We start from the raw sequence: 17,871 nt of genomic DNA, 5'->3' as shown, positions 1-17,871 counted from the left end.
GAGGGTGGTTTGAGGGCCCGACATCCTCAAGTGGGGCTTGTGCTTACAGCCCAACAGTGTGCAGGGTGATTGGCATTTTCCAGAGAACAGCAAGATTGGCAGATTCACCATTGGTGCCCTGTGCTCTTCATGGATGAGAGCAGGTTCACACTGAGCACGTGACAGAGTCTGGAAATGCCATGCTGCCTGCAACATCCTCCAGCATGACCGGTTTGGTGGTGGGTCAGTAATGATGTGGGGAAGCATTTCTTTGGAGGGCCGCACAGCACTATATGTGCTAGCCAGAGGTATCCTGACTGCCATTAGCTACCAGGATGAGATCCTCAGACACATTGTGAGACCATATGCTGGTGCAGTGGGCCCTGGGTTCCTTTGATGCATGACAATGCTAGGCTTCATGTGGCTGAAGTGTGTCAGCAGCTCCTGCATGATGAAGGCATTGATGCTATGGACTGGCCTGCCTGCTCCCCAGACCTGAATCAAATTCAGCACATCTGGGACATCATGTCTCGTTCCATCCACCAACGTCACGTTGCACCACAGACTGTCCAGGAGTTGACTGATGCTTTAATCCAGGTCTGGGAGAAGATCCCTCAGGAGAGCATCTGCCACCTCATCATCCACAGGAGCATGTCCAGGCGTTGTAGAGAGGTCATACAGGCACATGGCGGCCACACACACTACTGAGCCTCATTCTGACTTGTCTTGAGGATTTTACACTCAAGTTAGATCATGTGATTTTCCACTTTTATTTTGAATATGGTTCCAAACTCAAACCTCCATGGGTTAATAATTTTGATTTATATTGATCAATTTTATGTTTACAGTTATTTTGTTCTGTTTTCCACTATGTAATGAATGAAGATTTTCAACTGGAATATTTCACTCATTGAGATCTAGGATGTGTTATTTTAGTGTTCCCTTTATTTTTTAAGTGTGTAGTTATAATGTTCTTATAAGCTTACTTGGTTTGAACACATTGCCTTTCTCTCTGTGTTTAGTTTACCATGGACTTCATAGATCCTATCCTGTCCATGCCTCAGAGATCTACAAACTGGTTGAGAATGTGAAAGCCAATAAAAAGTGCTGCCACCGTGTTTCTCAGTGGGTCAGAGGGTTGGAGGGGTTGGTGAGGTCCATACAGGAAGAAAACCCAAACCTCTGCTGATGTAGAAAAAGCTCTCAGAGAGCTCTGCATCACTCTGGAGTCAGCACAAGAGGTAATTAAAAAATACACTGCGGCCAACTGGTGGGAGCGCTTCCTGAAGTCTGGCAACCAGGAAGGCGAGTTCAGTAGTGTCAGCGATTGCCTCAATGACGCCTTTCAGGTCCTGTCTGGAGCTCTGCAGGTTGAGCACAGGAACATGCTGCACAAGCTGTTCGAGCAGACCTCCAAAGAGAAAGAAGATGAAGTGGAGGACATTACTGAGCTGAAGAGATGTAAGTGAAACTAAAAGTTTCAAAAGCATGAATGAGGTATAGGCAGCAAACCATAAAAGGCCTTTTCATAGTTTATGTTGTTTTTTTTTTACTGTAACTGGACTGACCGAATTGGATTGTTGCTAAACGGACATTAAAGTTCACATGAAATCAGACTATACAGGATTAAGGATTCAGGGTGTGTGATCAGTGTGTGTTTGCTCCTCAGCACGCCTGAAACTCAAAGTCAGTGTGGGAAACACTGTGGAAACATGTGAGTATGCCATCATAAATATATAGAAAATATAAACATGCCTTTATATATAAATATACTGGATAGCTGTAGCCCGAGCAGAGCATTCACATGTGGATTTATGACACTTTTATGATACAAGGATGCATCAGGTAGATGGGTGGCTAGGGGGAAAAATGGATGCCTCTAAAGGAACCTAAAAGTGTCAACCTCAGCGCTCTGCTGTCATGCAAGGCCTAAATTCAGAAAAAGTTTTAGTCCTGCATATGATGGGGTAGAAACCTTGGGTTGGTCCAGCTCTTGATTCCACCTGACCTATCACTTGTGCTTTTACAGTAAATAAGCCCAGCATCACTAGTGAGGCCATCCGAGAGATTAAACCATGTGAGATAACATACAATCATCCCAAAGAGCCCTTTATGAAAACATCAAGCTCAGAGGTCTACAAAGGAGAATTCTGTGGATTCCCAATGGCCATCAAGAGATACCCTCTGAACACCAACGCAGAGTCTGTACCACTGATCAGCACAGTGTTCAAACAACATACACACCTTGGTTCTTATTTACTGTAAGATAACACCCTGTTTCTCCTTATGTAGGAAGGTGAAGTCTGAATTCAAAAAGGACACCGAAACTATGAAGCAGTTTCAGTCAACCAACATCCTGCGAATGTTTGGTATCTGCATTGAGGACGAGAGGGATGCAAGACCCATCCCCCAGTTTCTCATCATCATGGAGTACTGTGAGAAAGGAAGTCTTCAACAGGTTCTGGACTCAGACTGCCTGTCCTGGACCATGAAAGCTCGCATGTGTCTGGATGCAGCACGGGGACTCTATCGGTGAGTCTGCACATACAAATTCTTTGTCTGATGTCATTGATGGAAAAATTCTATAAAATCCCTAAATTGTAAATTTGCTCATGCTTACATGCAAATACATGGTCATGTAATTTGCTGTTCTGGAGCTGTGTGCTCGTAGGGGGTAGCATCCTTTGAAGAACGTGATGCACTAAGAGGTGTGCTTTATAGAAATGGAAGGTTGCACTAATGTATGATAAATAAGACAGCTGGTCTATGAAAGACCTTTTTATTATGACTTTATGACACAACATGTTCCTCCAAGCAGATTCATTAGTTCTGAACTAAACAAAGCTGCTTTAAGGAGAAGCTAAATGTTATCCCAACATCCTCACTAGTGAAATGTCTTCCTAACACTACCCTCCAAACAGCTTTATTAGTTCTGAAGAGATGAAGCAATTAAATGTCTTCAAGAAACCCTAACAAGTCCTTTTGCTTGAATGTGTTAAAGGAGCAGTTTGAATTGAAAGCTCTAACAGTCAAATGTCAAACAGTTCTACAAATGTGTCCTTTAAAGGGTGCAGCCCCTGATTTGGCACACAGTTTATCTCTATGAATTCATCAATTAATTTAGCTCCAATTTGGTCTCTGCCATCTGGCTAGATGCTACACTTCATTTAAAACAACTTATATTTTGATAATAATCCAGAGACTTCCTGAGGGACTCTGATCATGTCTTAATAACCAACAGATGTCAGCAATAAATAAGAAGCTTGTTACTGTGAAAATTTTAATGGTATTTCATTATTTTTTTACTTTCCATTTATGGTATTTAAAGACTAGTTAGTGAGATGAGACATGTGTGGGACATCAGCAGACATCATGTAGATTCAAAGACAGGATCTAAAGCTGAAGGCATTTTTTTATTCTAGACTGTAATGAGATTAACCTTAATATCCGTAATAGTGCCCAGAATAAGAGGAGCTGTTATACAGTCTTATGGCAGCAGGAATCAATGACCTCCTATATAATGTGCAGCATCTTATTACACACATCAGAAGACTTCAATCTTCTAAGAAAGAAGAGTCTGCTCTGTCCTGTTTTGTACAGCTACTTAGACCGTTGCTCTCACCCCAGTCAGTGAGCAATAAGTTCCCTGTACTCCCCCTCATTCTCTCTCTTGACTCATGCCACAATTGCTATGTCATCAGAATATTTCTGAATGTGAGACACACAAGGAAAAAAGAAGGAAAGCAACAAGAAACAGGAGTAGGGAAGGGAAGTAGAAAATAAAACAGGAAATGGCAAAACTTGCTAAATAAAAACCAGGTTACTGCTAAAATACTGATCGTTGTGATGGGTGGGAAAGAGCTGTAGAATCTACAAATCTGAACCCTGATCTGAATCTCTGATTTGATCTAAATATAAAACCTTCATGAAGACAAAAAAGAGATCTGGTCCCTGTGTTACAGCTCCCCCAACATGCTCAGCAGCCTCAACAACATCTACAGTGTGAGATTTACAGGTCAGCACCAACCAGGGTCCCCTGGTCTACATATTTGATAAGATATGTACAGCTGCCTTCTGTGAAGTCGACATTTATTCAGTAGTGTTTCCAAAACTTGCCAAACAGCTGACCTGTCACTTCACTTTCAGTTTGTAATGCTACGAAAGAATGAATCTAATTGAACAGAAACACTTTTTGCTGTCTTGTTGTCTTTCAGTTTTGGAATTGTCCTGTGGGAAGTAGCAACAAGAAAGAAACCTTTTAATGGTGAGTATCTGCAGAGCACCACATGTGGTGTCATGTCTCTCTAAGAAATCCTGTGACTGGTTGTCAGTAGTGTAGTCATTAACAGAGAGAACATGTTTGCATATTATTATGTCTAAATGTTGATAAATATGTACAGGTTTGGTGGGAATAAATGTAACTCACAAACTAAACTGAAAAATAAACAGGACAACACTTAAATACTGAAGCAACATAATTTATGTTTTTCACTTTAATTACAACACTGATGACATTCAAAGTATACTACTTATTTATTCATTTCAACTGTTTCCACTACTTTTCATTACCCCCCCCCCCCCCCCCCCCATCCATATCATCAAACACATGTTGAGATTTCCAGCTTCCACACATCACACATACAATAAAAAGACAAATCTAATTTCTCACACTCTTCCTGGACTTACAGATGAAGAAATTCTACAAAAAGTGGGCCAAGAGAAATATCAAGAGGACCTTCCTGATGACTGCCCTGAAGCACTGGGGCAGCTGATCAATGCCTGCCGTGCCTACGACGGCTTCCTTAAATTTAATCTGTTTTGTATCAAAGGATTTTCTTCTCAGCTTAACAAGATATGAAAGAAGAAAGAAGGCTCATGCTGCCAAAAGTGCACACAAGTATGATACAAAGAACAGTTACAGAGTCAGGATAAGATGGAATACATTGTCAGTAAATATTATTCAAGAAGATATGAGAGATGGGTTTAACACAAATATTTTCAGATGCAACATCAGTAATAATGAATTGTTTTGCTTTTATAAAATACATAATAATACACAACAGAAAGCCAAGGATTATAATGAAAATAAACCAACCAATTCAATCCACCACATTTCATTACATTTCTTGTTTGTTTTACTTCCTGGTGTTTTTCCTCCATTGTGACTGTTTTCCCCAATCTAATGTGTTTCAGCTGTGTCTTCTTAACCCTTCCTTGTGTATTTAAGGTCTGTGCTCCCCTTTGTCAGTTTGTCTATTCCTTGTTATGTTTTTATTTCCTAGTTTTATTTTATTAAAGGTTGCATTTAGTTTTATATATCTTAACCTTTGAGTTCTTTGGGGTCCTCCTGAAAACTGAGCTCACAATAATACATGAAATGTATTTGAAATTGTCAAAACTACCATTGAGGTAGTTTGTCTGAAGTGTTTAATTAAAAAAAATCATGTAATTACTCAGAATCAGAATCAGAATTGTGTTTATTGCCATGTTGTTTTATTGTTTTTTTTTAGTACGTTGCTGTACTGTCATGTATGAATGTGTGCACTCCCTTTTGTCTGTATAATGTATTGTTTTGTGTTATAAGAATACTTTTTTGAAGTCTAGACCATAGGAAGAATAGCTACTTCTTTTGCAGCAGCTAATGGGGATCTTAATAAACTAAACTAAAGTAAACTAAGTGAGGAGGATTCACATTAGTAAATTACTAGGAATTTGCCTTAGTGAAGACCGACGTCGCACTTTCTGCTGATTACTTTGGTCATTGCTTGTTGAAGGGTGCATGAACGCAGGAGTGAGACATCCTACTGTTAATACAAGATCTTTGTTCAATATGGACATAAACCGCCACACCGAAAGAGGCAGCAGTGTGCCATCGGGCATTCAGTCTGCACGGAATCCATAAGAAGAAGAAGAAGAAGAAGACGAATAAGACGAAGAAGAAGACGACCCTGCGCAGACCCTGAATTGAGACACAGCCGTCGACGTCCCATGCAGAACAAGCGAAGGTGTTGTGGTCTGTGTGTATAATGTCCTTCAATCATGATGTCATGGGAGGAGAAATATCCCTTAAGACATTCCGTTTATTCAGACTTGTTGACTAGTTTGCCTATAACTTGTATGAGTACATTTCAAATATGTTTTTAATTGTGTTTATTAAACATGGTACAAATTAATTTTAAAGATGATATGTGATTATTTTAGTCCGTTCATATTTCCTGTAATGGAGATCTACTTTTGGACAATGCACTGGCTCAGTGCGCATCTCCAATAGTGGTATGAAAGAAAGTGGTATGTCCATTTACGCATGAGGACAACAATGGAAACTAAATGAATGAATGCAGCTCTAAATAGCAACATAATATTCCCGCCAGACTCCAACATAATCTGCCCTTTATACACTTCATCCTGACTACTACACAACGCCATCTACATTAATTGACTGATTTCATTCCATCCATGGCACCCATCTTCACCACAAACGATCTTTGGCGGTGACATCACTGCAGGATGGGGCGGGCAGAGCACACAGGCGCCGGGAGATTCGAGCCCTGGTCGCGGGCTTGACTGAACTGTTTTGTGTATTAGACGTAACCCATAAACCCGCCACTAGTTTGTCACGTTATATTTGTTTGTTTGTGGTGCTGACATGTTGTTACAGTTTGTGGTCTTTCAGTGTGGGATCAGACGCTGTTAAACCTTTACAGGTAGGTGCTTACTTGCCATCGCGGTGCTGCTGCTAACGCAAGTGACCAAGTTAGCTAGATTGTTAGCTACGTTATTCGCGGTAACGAGGTAACCAAGCTGATCTGTTAGCCTATTTACTGTTTTCGATTTACTGTAACACCACAGTCACTATTAGTGTTATGTATATGTGCGCATAACAAACACCCAGTACAATAAATAAATTGCGTCTTTGCAAAAGCAACTCCCCCCAGTTGCTAGCTATGTTGAGGCGTTCAGGGTCAGCAGGAGATCAAACAAGACAAAAATCGCAATGACACATGTTATTCTACGGCGTTATTATTCCAGTAAACCACAATAAATATCAAAATGACTGAAGTTTGAACTGTTGCCACCGGTGAGCCGGGGTTTTGTTTGGAGGCCTCGTTATCCTCGGGCTGTAGTTGTGCGAAGCACCGCACCACCTTGTCGCCTGAAGGCATCAGATAGTATCGCCTGTCAGTGGAGAAAGTCGGAGCAGTTTAATCAGTTCTGAATAGAAGTTTGTTGAACAGCTTGCTGTGCTGATTTACATGACAGAGGGTCAAGCTTTTCAAAGCGCCTTGTTGTAGGTTGTGTAGCTGATCAAATAGCATTATGTATTCAAAATACTATCAACTTAATCAGAGCCCATGTTGTGTTAAATGTTTTAATGCTCCAAAAAAGTTCTTTGTTGCTGTTAGCATTAAAGACTAACCATCTTTTGTACAGTGTTGATGGAGGCCATGGAGGTAGACTCCCCTGTGGAGTCACAGGAAGGAGCCATTGGACAGCCTGAGGTTCCTGTGGCAGTGCAGGCTGCTGAAACCAACGCACCACTTGTCATCTCAGACTCTGGCAGCAGCACCGAAGTAGAAGAGGATGAAGAGGACGATGGTAATGAAAGGAGACAGGCAGCTGCTCGGGCACCACCTAGGCTTCCTGCCACCTGGGCATTTAGTCAGCGGGCGGTAACTGGCAGTGCAGCTACACCTACAGCAGCTCAGGGGGCACCCATTCAGAGGAGACTCAGGTAGCAGAATTGCACAGAGAAGGCTCGGCTTATGCTGTCTTGAAAAGCGTAAACAATATGTTAAACCAGTGTTTCTGCTGCAGACAGGGCCTCAGGGTGCACTATCCCAGCCAGACTGCAGCATCCTCCAGAGGATTCCCGGATTTTCTGCTACGAGCGCCGGCCGCCAGCGTGGCTGAGCCAGAGTCCGGCAGCACCACGGAGGCCAGTGAGTCTGAGGAAGAGGAGGTGGGTGATGAAGAAGGGCCACCAGCAGTTGCGGAGCCTGTTAACCACATTGTGCCTATCGGTTCAAACGTTGGTGCCATCATCCAGCATAGTCGACCACAGGAAGGAAGCACAACCAGTAAGTCGCATCAAAATTCAATGGGGTTAATGATCTGAATTGGGGCTGCGTGATATGGAACAAATTTACACTTGTGGAAAATGGACATTGTATAAACAGTCATGCTGTATAAACAAGATCATAAACACAATCTGGTGAATCTGCCAGGTGCCCCTGCCTGGTACCATGCAGCCCTGTACTGCTCCTCCCAATGGATTACAGTGTATCTTATAATAGGTTTTACCTAAGTTATTCTTAGACCTCCCCACTGCCAGACTTCTTTGAGGCTGGTGGTGCGTTTCGGTGAAGGATCTCACAATGTCATTAAGAACAATTTGTGTTGTTAATGGACATTAAAACCACTTTGATTACTTGGTTAGTTATGTTAAGATGTAGCACCCCCATATATAAATAAAAGTGCATAAGCATGGGGTGAAATGTCATATTTACAAACCTGACATGCTATGGTGGCCTACTTGGATCCCAGGATCAGTAGGCCAAGTGGGAGGTGTAGGATTTTCCAGTATACATACATGTATACATGAATGATGCAACTGCGGAGCATGTGCAGTTGTAGTACAGCTATAGCAACGTTTGTTGCTTTGTAGTGCAGCTATAGCAACAGTTTGTTTTATTGTTTGTTTTATTGTTGGGCGATATTGGCAAAAAAATTAATCACGATTAGTTGTGGCATTTAGCCGATAACGATTAATTTGACGATTAATTGATGACAATTGCACGTACATGTTTTTGACTCTAAATCGGCACAGTGTTCTAGCATGATACCGACAAATCATCAGTCAAGTTAACTACTTCATTCTAACAGGTTTAGCTGGTAAGTAAGTTCAGAAAAGTCACATCAGTGATTATTTCAAGTTAAATAAAGTGTCTGTGCAAATTAACCTGTGACTGGAATATGTCACACACTAGTGCATGTTTTCACTCATACTGTAGAACAGCAGCAGAAAAAAACATTACAACAAACTGGACAATTCCACATTTAAATGTACGTCTGTGCAAATCAACCTGCGTTACGTCCTTCCAGCGCTTAGTTTGACTAAACGTATCGTGGATTGTATAGTGAATAGAGTGGAATTCTTTCCAATATCTGCTGGAGAAGACTTTGCTGTTGTAATGTTTCCTATCTTGCTGTGGAGTCCGTAAATAAAGATCGGAGTTCATTCATTTGATATGAGGGCACTATATACAGCTGTAGCCGGCGTTGTGTCCTCGTTGCGCTATCTTCGGCTTTCTTCGTACTCTGGCTTACGGTGACAGACGTTGAACTTATGTTAGGAACGTGCTGCTCCACATCATTTAACTGAATACCACTGAATACAGTGTTACTTTTGTCTTTTTAGATCCCGTTTCAATCACACAGGATGAGAGGACAGAAGCTCAAAATGAGAATGTCCAGGTAAATGTCGGTTGTTTTACATCTCTTACATGCCTGTTTTTTTGTCATATATATGTTGTGTATTTGATTATTGTTTAATTGATCTCAATTTATCTCCATCTGCAGTCGACTCCAGCAGCCCAGACCTCAGTCCAGTCCTCCCAGAATGAGGAGAATGAAGGCGACATCTGCACCATTTGCTTCGAGGCATGGACAACAGCGGGTGAACACAGGCTGGCCGCTCTGCGCTGCGGGCACCTGTTCGGCCACACCTGCATCCAGCGCTGGCTGAAATCTCAGGGCACAGCTGCTAAATGTCCACAAGTAAGTGAGCCTGAGAGATCCTAAGTACATGTGGGGATGATGATTGAACATTAAGAAAACCTTTATTTCTCTCACAATGGGAAAATGATGTAATTGGTTGTGTATTTTCCTGTGATTTTAGTGCAACAAGAAAGCAAAGCGTTCAGACATTGTACTTCTCTATGCTCCAAAGCTGAGAGCGCTGGACAACTCAGAGCAAGAGGGCTTGAAAAGGTGAGTGATGTTCTGCCTGCTTAACTGCAAACACACCAAGTAAAGCGCACCAGCTGGGCGTATGCCGTTACAACTTGCTTAACATTATGACCAGTGCAGCACTTAGAATTAAGCCCTGTTGGGTGTAACTTTAAGTTTGATTATTGATTCCAATTATAAAATCGCACTAAAACTGGTGTACGATTTTTTTTTTATGCCCTGGTTGGTGCCTTCCAGATCTGTAGCACAGAGAAATAAAACTACCAATAAGCAGTTTCTTTTCAATTTGTCACATGACAAAAATTCAGTGAGTAATTAGGTTATTTGCAGGTTTTGTACAGCGCAAAGACACATTTAAGTTCTTTCTACTTGTAGCTATGATTGTGCCGTTTCTGGACTTTTATTATTGCAGTAAACAATGAGCCCACACTGACTAATAAGTAACAGGGGAGACTGTTGGAGTTTGTAGTGCTAAATTAAGCTCAGGTTTAGGCAAATCTACACTAACATTTATTCATCACAACATTGTATATTGGTGGTATAACATAGTATATGGGTATATTGCATATGTTATACATATATTATATATTAAGTATGGTATAATTATGTCCCCCTGTTATGACTTGTAGAATTTCTACAAAGTAACATTTGCCTGCTTATTTGGATGGAATTATAAAAAAGATGCCTATCAAATAATGGCTGGTTCTGTAGTGCAACGCTGTATAAAAAGGTTTGAGTTATTTTTCTACTGTAATCCAGGTTAATCCAGCTAAAGATGATTTTTTTTGTGTGTGTGTGTGTGTGTGTAGGTCTCTGGAGGAGGAGCAAGCTCTAAGAAGAAAGGCTGAACTGGAGTCAGCCCAGTGCAGGCTCAAACTTCAAGTTGTCACTAACAAATATGGGCAAGCACAGCAAGAGCTGCAGGTATCCATATTAACACATTTCCAATTTTCTGTAATTTTCCCAATGCTTTTGGTGTATTTTTATTTTTTTCTTTACTTTCTTTTGGTAACTGAACTGAACTGAACTAAATACAGTATTATGGGACATGATAAAAAAGATAATTATATAGGATTGACTTTTGATATCAACAATATATTTAAAAAAAAAAAACGGTTTGTTTTTTTCTGTCATAGGAGCAGTTTTTCTGCCCAGTTCAAGGTTTCTGCCTGGTTCATGCCACAGAGATTTGCATGTGCATGTTTATCTGTAGTATCTGTTTGTCACCACAAGAGGGCAATGTATAGCAGACAAGGTGTTTATTGGTTCCTCTACATGTTTGAATGAAACAGTGTTGTCTTGTGCTTCTTTATTGCATGCTCTACCTCCCCTCCTCCCCCTGCTTCAGTTGAAGCCAACTTTTAATGTACACAAATGTATCTTCATAGCTTCTACACTAGTTCAATACTCATAATCCCTCACCTCAAATACATTTTGGAAAACTAGCCTCAAAGTCAGACACAATCTAGAGCTAAAGCATTGGAAAAGGGTTTCAGCATATGAACTTGTGCACACATGTGCCCACAGCATCATTATTAGACTGATTAACCTGTTCTTTCTATTAGAATTTGACAGTATGGGTTCCTGCTACTTGTCTTCTTACTTTAAATCTGCCATCTACTCTCCTTGGTTATTTAGGAGCTGAGAGCCCTGGTGGCCCAGTCTGGTAGAAGCTCTGTGCCTTCGTCGTCCTCCTCTTCCTCGTCGACCTCCCTTCCCAGTTTGTCTCAGAGAGCAGATGGCTCCAGGACTGCTCAGTACAGCTTCTCCAAGGCGGTGCTGGTGTCTCAGGCTGGAGGCTGCAGGGTTTTATCCTACTGCGAACCTCTGAGCTGCCTCTTGGCCTCGCAGCCTTCCCCACACTCCACACTGGTTCCTGGTAAGACCTCATCCCTTTCTCCTTTGTCTTTCCTGTTGTTAACCCATTAGCAGCCAGGCAGTGGAGCTCTCTTTAACTATTCTACCTGTTTACAGATGCATGTTTTTGTTCAGCTTTAGCAATATGGCAAAACTGACTAACTGCAGTTAGTTTGGAAAAAAGTAATAGTGATAGTGTTTTAAGTTCCATTTTTATCATGATATATCATTATTTGACATGGGAGAGGCTGGTAATTATGAGTGTAATTACAGATGTCTATTATCAGGGCTGTTTTTGAATAAACGGTGACCAAAAATAAATGAAAATGCCAAATGTTTATTAGATGAGTCGTCCATACAGCATTTAACCAAGGTGGTGTCAGGTATGTTAGACTGATGTTATAGCCGGTGAATTCTATGAATTGCAACAATCCATTTGTTTTTTTTCTTCTCTTTAGATTTCAGCAGATCTCAGATTTCTTGTTATTCATGTTTAGTTGCACAACAGCTCTTCCGCTTTTTAGAAGTTTTTAGTGCTTTTTATGGGCCAAGATGTTCAACACAACACTGACACTAAACAAGCCAGCTGGGTGTAACCCCCTGTGACATCACATGCAAACCCTCTATACCCTTTACTATCGCAGACAAAAAATCTAGATAGTAGTAGGGCTTTCTTCCCAGTCTAAAAGGAGCTTTACACATAAATGTAACTTCAGTTTACTCCTTTAACATTTGAAGAAACTGAAAACGCTGATCAAAGTGATCAGACCTCAAACTTGAGTTTGTAGCTACAAGATTCTGAAGAAAACTAATTTTAAATTCTTCAGCACTATGAATCCATGACTGAAACTCTTCTTGACAGTGGTCATGTAGCTGTGGAAAATGTGGATAAAATGTTGCATGTATTGATTTCAGTCTAAAAAGAATAAACAAATTCAACTAGTATTATTCTTTTTCCTGATCATGTGTTTGTAACAACTTTGTAAAGACATGTTTAACTTCCCTTTACTCCCAGCCATGATGGTGCTGTGCAGGGCTTATATATATTGCAGTGAACCCTAAGCCCACAGTAACTAAAATAAAGTGACTCTCACCACTCTGTGCTTCTCCTCAGGTTGTGGGGTGAAGAAAGTGAGCGTGGTGAACATGAAGGCGAGTCAGTACGTTTCCATCCACAGCAAACAGATCAGAGGTCTGTCCTTCAACAGACAGAACGACAGTCTGCTGCTGTCTGCTGCCCTAGATAACACAATCAAACTGACCAGGTGCGCACACACTGTACCACCTCCAACTTCTCATCATTTTCCTTGTGAATATGTGAGTGTAATATGTGTGTTTGTGTGTCTTGCAGTCTGCTGACCAACACGGTGGTTCAGACCTATAATGCAGGTAAACCAGTGTGGAGCTGCTGTTGGTGTTTAGACAACAGCAACTACATCTACGCTGGTCTAAGCAATGGCTCAGTGCTCCTCTACGACACAAGAGACACCAGCACACATGTGCAGGAGCTGCAGCCACTACGTTCAAGGTATACATGCTTTTTTTAAAAAGATTTATCCATTTATTTAAATTTTGAATATTTTTTTTTAATATTCTCTCCTGCTGTTCTCCGTCTCCAGGTGTCCCGTGGCATCTTTGTGCTACGTCCCGCGGGCAGCATCCAGCTCGTTCCCCTGTGGCGGGTTGATTGCCGGCTCTTTAGAGGGTGGGTGTTTCTGGGAGCAGGTGAATGAGACTACTTACAGACCACACATCCTGCCGCTTGAGACCGCCGGCTGCATCGATATTCAGATGGAGACAGAGACCCGGCACTGTCTGGTCACATATAGACCTGGTAAGACCTTGACCCAGCCCACTTCTAATGTACTGCAATGTACTTGTTCTTATGCTTTTAGTAATTTCCAAGTATGCAAAATCCGGCAGTCCCTCTTCCCCCTCATCTGTACCCCCCACAATAACAGTGATGGTTATCTTTCTTGTGTATAAACACTTATTTTAGGTTTATGTTGTTCTTTCTTTCCATTGGGCCAGGTAAACAAACAGGGCTGCACACACACTGAAAATATGTTTCCTCAATTCTTATCCCCTATTTATAAAAGAGACCCTAGGGGCAATGACTCAATATAATCAATAAATATGTTAGGGTAAATACTGTGTGTTTTTGGTAGCACCGGAGATGGGCCTGATAAAAGAGAACACTACGTTGTAGCCTGACTCCAGATATGTAACTACACATTCCTGTTACATGGGCCACAACAACAACGATTTGTCTGCCAACAGTCTGTATGGGTATGCTCGGTAGCAAGGCATTTCCTGCCTATTGCTTTCAGAATCAAGCAGCTCACACTGTATTTAGAGCTAGAAGAAAAACATCACATTTACCTACCAAGATCTAAAAATATCTGTTGCTTGAGAAAAAATCAGTCTGTAAAATCTGCACTGCAGTTAAGTTAGTTAAAGAAAAAAAAAAAGACTAAAATGACTTACAATCCAGCTGTATTATTTTCTTTCTGCCACAGGACGCTCCAACCCATTTCTACGTTGCGTCCTGATGGCTCTGAACCGGACGCCTCAGCAGGATTCCAGCCAGCTGCCCAGCTGCTCCTGCTCGCCAGTGCAGACGTTTAGTGCCGGCTCGTCCTGTAAACTGCTCACCAAGAACGCCGTCTTCAAGTGTCCAGGCGGAGGCGGAACACTGGTCTGTGCCGGAGACGAGGCCTCAACCTCCACCATGGTTGGTTAACGTGTATCTGTGGTCAAGAAATGTCAGGCAACTTTCCTGCTAAGTAGTTTGAAAGTTTAAAACAAAAGCTCTGCTCCCCTGTAGTTGTTTACAAAATGAAAACAATGTCACATTTTATTTTTTATAATATTTTTAATATTTCTTCATATATTTTTTTACATTTTATAACCTACAAAGCTATATCTAAAATTGTTATTTAATGAGACTATTTCTTCTACGTTGCTCATTTATTTAGGTCAATATTTTTTTTTACTTTTCTCATGATTGTATTTTCTCCAATTAAATTGTATTTGACATTTGTTATGTAGGATTTTTTTATTAACTTCATCCTTCACATGTTTCTGTCTTCATTCCTCCTCCTCTTCCTCAGGTGTGGGACGCCAGTAGCGGCTCCTTGCTCCAAAGGCTTCCAGCTGACCTCCCTGTGTTGGACATCAGCCCATTCTCGGTTAACGGTGAGCACTTTCTGGCCTCTCTCACGGAGAAGATGCTGAAGCTCTACAAGTGGGAGTGAATAAAGGAGGACTTATTGTACGCTATGTGGTTTCCTCCATGGAAAAAAAAAACACACTACAGTCCAACAGCCGGCACCTGTGTGGAACTGTAGGACATTAAATGCTGCTAAACTTTTATGTTTACACACAGTACAGATTACTGGGAGTGATTGGCCCGAGGAGACCTTTCTCATGTTTAGTTTCTTGTTGTCAAAACAAACATTCATGTTCCTGAAAATGAAAACCTTCATTTTCTCCACTGAAAGTAATCAGACTGTGTTTACATGAATCAGAGGTCAGATTAATAATGCTGATAATTACTCAGTGCAGTGCCTTTCTGAAGCTAGTTACAAAGGGGGTCGTACTTAAATCCACCAACATCTTGAGTCAGATGGTGCCTAACTTCAACAGTGAAATCAAGGTAACTCAATATTCATTTTAAACTGAGATTACTGAGGTTAGGGAAATATTGGGTTGTTTTGTAAAATCATCTGTACATGCATGAAAAACCGTGAAAAGGTGGTGTTTTTATTGAGTGTGACCCAAAATGAGCTCAACATGCAATTTTTATTAGAAATCTGTTGGATATCTGGTCATTCACAAACTCGCAACCTCTGATGTCTCATTTCTATGATTGGCCCTCTAAACCAGAAGTGCCAAAGTAATCTGCTGTTGTAAATGTTTACTTTTTGTTTTTCTTAAGTTGTATATATGTATATTTGTTACCAGCTGCTTGTGTACAACTTTAAAGTTAATAAAAATTGCTATTTTTGATTACATTTATTTGTTTGAACGCTCACTATGTAAAAGTCAATCAGTCAAACAGTTCTCTCTTGCAACATCTAATTATTAAAAAAAATCCATAATTATGTCAAAAATAGAAGACTATTATATCAATAAAAATATATTAATGCAACAGTGCTATCCACTGCAACTTATCAAAATGGCACATGCACGGCTACAAGTAGCTGTCCTTACCCCAAACTGCTTAATCCGTCAGGGTTGAATCCCCAGCTGCTCCCAGGCTAGCCCGTAGACACAATCCCTCCTGCAGGTCCTGAGTTGGCCTCTAAAGTAGGGGAACCCAAGGGGGTATCTACACCAGATGCCTAAAGCACCTCAACTGGCCCCTCTTAATATGGAGGAGCCATAATCAATCAAATTTTTAATATATTTCTGTTTAAATTCCATTTATGTACATTTATGCTGTATTCCATGCTATAAAATAAACAAATATAAACCTATAATCTAAATTACCCTGCTTAGTTTTATAATGGGCCATGTCAATATTTATTCAACTCTGTCGGCTGCACCAAGTCCACAACAAGAGATGCTGCCACTCTCTTTTTCTGTCCTCAAGCTCAAAGTGCCATCTGTTAGTCCCTCCCTCTCCATGTGCACCAAATCAAAATGATCTCTGCCACTCAAGACAGCTGCTCCTGATCATCATCAAACCAGAGTTTATTATGTAGTTATTAGAGTCATCCATATTTTACTGGTATGTTAAATCATCTGTGTCCCATGTGCTTTCTTTCTGTCTAGGTTGCAGGCCTGAGATTTCCTGTTTGTGTCCATAAATAATTACAGGAAAGGCCAATGACAACAGCCGACGGTGTGCACAAATACACGTACACCTGCAAAGCTCTTTTTTGACGCATGGAAGGACCATAGGTGCCGGTTCAATGCTAATCTGAGGATTGTTGCAGCATATTATTCCTGCCTACAACATCTGTGTTAAAGTAAAGTTTGTTAAAGTAAAAAGAACACCTGCGTCCAAAATGCATAGAAATGCAGTCAGGGATGGCAGGTGTGGAATGATGTATGACAGGGCAGCTTTATTTAACTCACATTTGTCAACATGGAAATCACAAAAACAAAGTACTAAAATGGCCTACCATTGAGACTCCTGATTCAGTGTTACTGACAAATGTGATATTGAGGAAGTCCATGTTGTTGGGGACACTCGATCTGAATGCTATAGCAACACAAAAACACTACAACATGCAAACAACATCTAAATGGAGGCACACTGCAAAAAAAAAGACCAGTATTCCTTCGTAGGTCATTTGGATGATTATAGTGTAAGCTTTTTCTCCTTTTTCACTACATGCCTGTGTGCTTTTGACTGCCTCCTGAGCCATCAGCTTCCTGTAGATGGAGGTGAAGAAGACTTGCTTGCTGCAGAAATCTAGGTTCGATCCACAGATCATCAATGTCAGTGGCTGCCTAAACAGAACAGAGGGTAATTAAACTACTACTACTACTACTGCACTGCCTTCACAGACTACAAAGTACAGTGCAGTGGTACTTGGCTTTCAAAGATGTATTATCAGCCAAAGGAATTCAGGTCTGAAATTTACATCTAAAAACCAGAAATTTGTTTACCTCATTTTTAATAATCATACATCATATTGGGAGATTTTCTTTTTGCATGCAGTGATAAAAAAGACACTTGCAGACACTCCTTAAACAGTGTTGTCTTTTGATGAGTTCCTCTCTACAAATGAAATTCATTTAGATCAAAAGATGCTACTTGCACTAAATTTTATTCAAAAATGTATTCTAGTTTCAGCAAATTTCCTGGTCTGAATCTGATCATTCTCTTCAGGTAATAATCTTCATTAAACATTACAGGAATCGATACCAGTCCAACACACCGACACAATCTATTTAAACCAACTCCAAGAATGTCTGTGATGAAAATAAGTTACAAAATAAGAACTGCCTGAGTACTAAATACATGGTAATAAAGAATTATTATTATAATAGGCAACGGAAATGCGTTTCTGATCCGTTATTTATTTAGGAGCTATCCACTGCCGTCCCAAA

General features: G+C 40.7%; 1 protein-coding gene and 1 pseudogene across 2 annotated transcripts; both read left to right on the top strand.

Annotated features, from left to right (window-relative positions):
- Positions 1-1,007: 1,007 nt before the first annotated feature.
- Positions 1,008-4,837, top strand: LOC114451573 (mixed lineage kinase domain-like protein; annotated as a pseudogene).
- Positions 4,838-5,955: 1,118 nt separating this feature from the next.
- Positions 5,956-15,821, top strand: rfwd3 (ring finger and WD repeat domain 3). Of its 2 annotated transcripts, none has more exons than XM_028430932.1 (13): positions 5,956-5,984; positions 7,411-7,711; positions 7,795-8,057; positions 9,398-9,453; positions 9,559-9,756; positions 9,878-9,969; positions 10,758-10,872; positions 11,587-11,827; positions 12,920-13,070; positions 13,157-13,333; positions 13,425-13,639; positions 14,325-14,539; positions 14,919-15,821. In XM_028430932.1, exons 2-13 carry the CDS (start codon positions 7,416-7,418, stop codon positions 15,060-15,062), a joined length of 2,163 nt encoding a protein of 720 aa, XP_028286733.1. In that variant the 5' UTR covers positions 5,956-5,984; positions 7,411-7,415; the 3' UTR covers positions 15,063-15,821. The 2 variants fall into 2 exon arrangements, with proteins under 2 accessions (XP_028286733.1, XP_028286732.1); XM_028430931.1 differs by lacking the exon at positions 5,956-5,984 and adding an exon at positions 6,515-6,683.
- The last annotated feature ends 2,050 nt before the right edge of the window (positions 15,822-17,871 follow it).

Source organism: Parambassis ranga, chromosome 19, assembly GCF_900634625.1.
Source record: "Parambassis ranga chromosome 19, fParRan2.1, whole genome shotgun sequence".
Taxonomy (NCBI): Eukaryota; Metazoa; Chordata; class Actinopteri; family Ambassidae; genus Parambassis; species Parambassis ranga.
The sequence above is the reverse complement of the archived record's forward strand: the minus strand, read 5'-3'. Positions and strand labels throughout refer to the sequence as shown.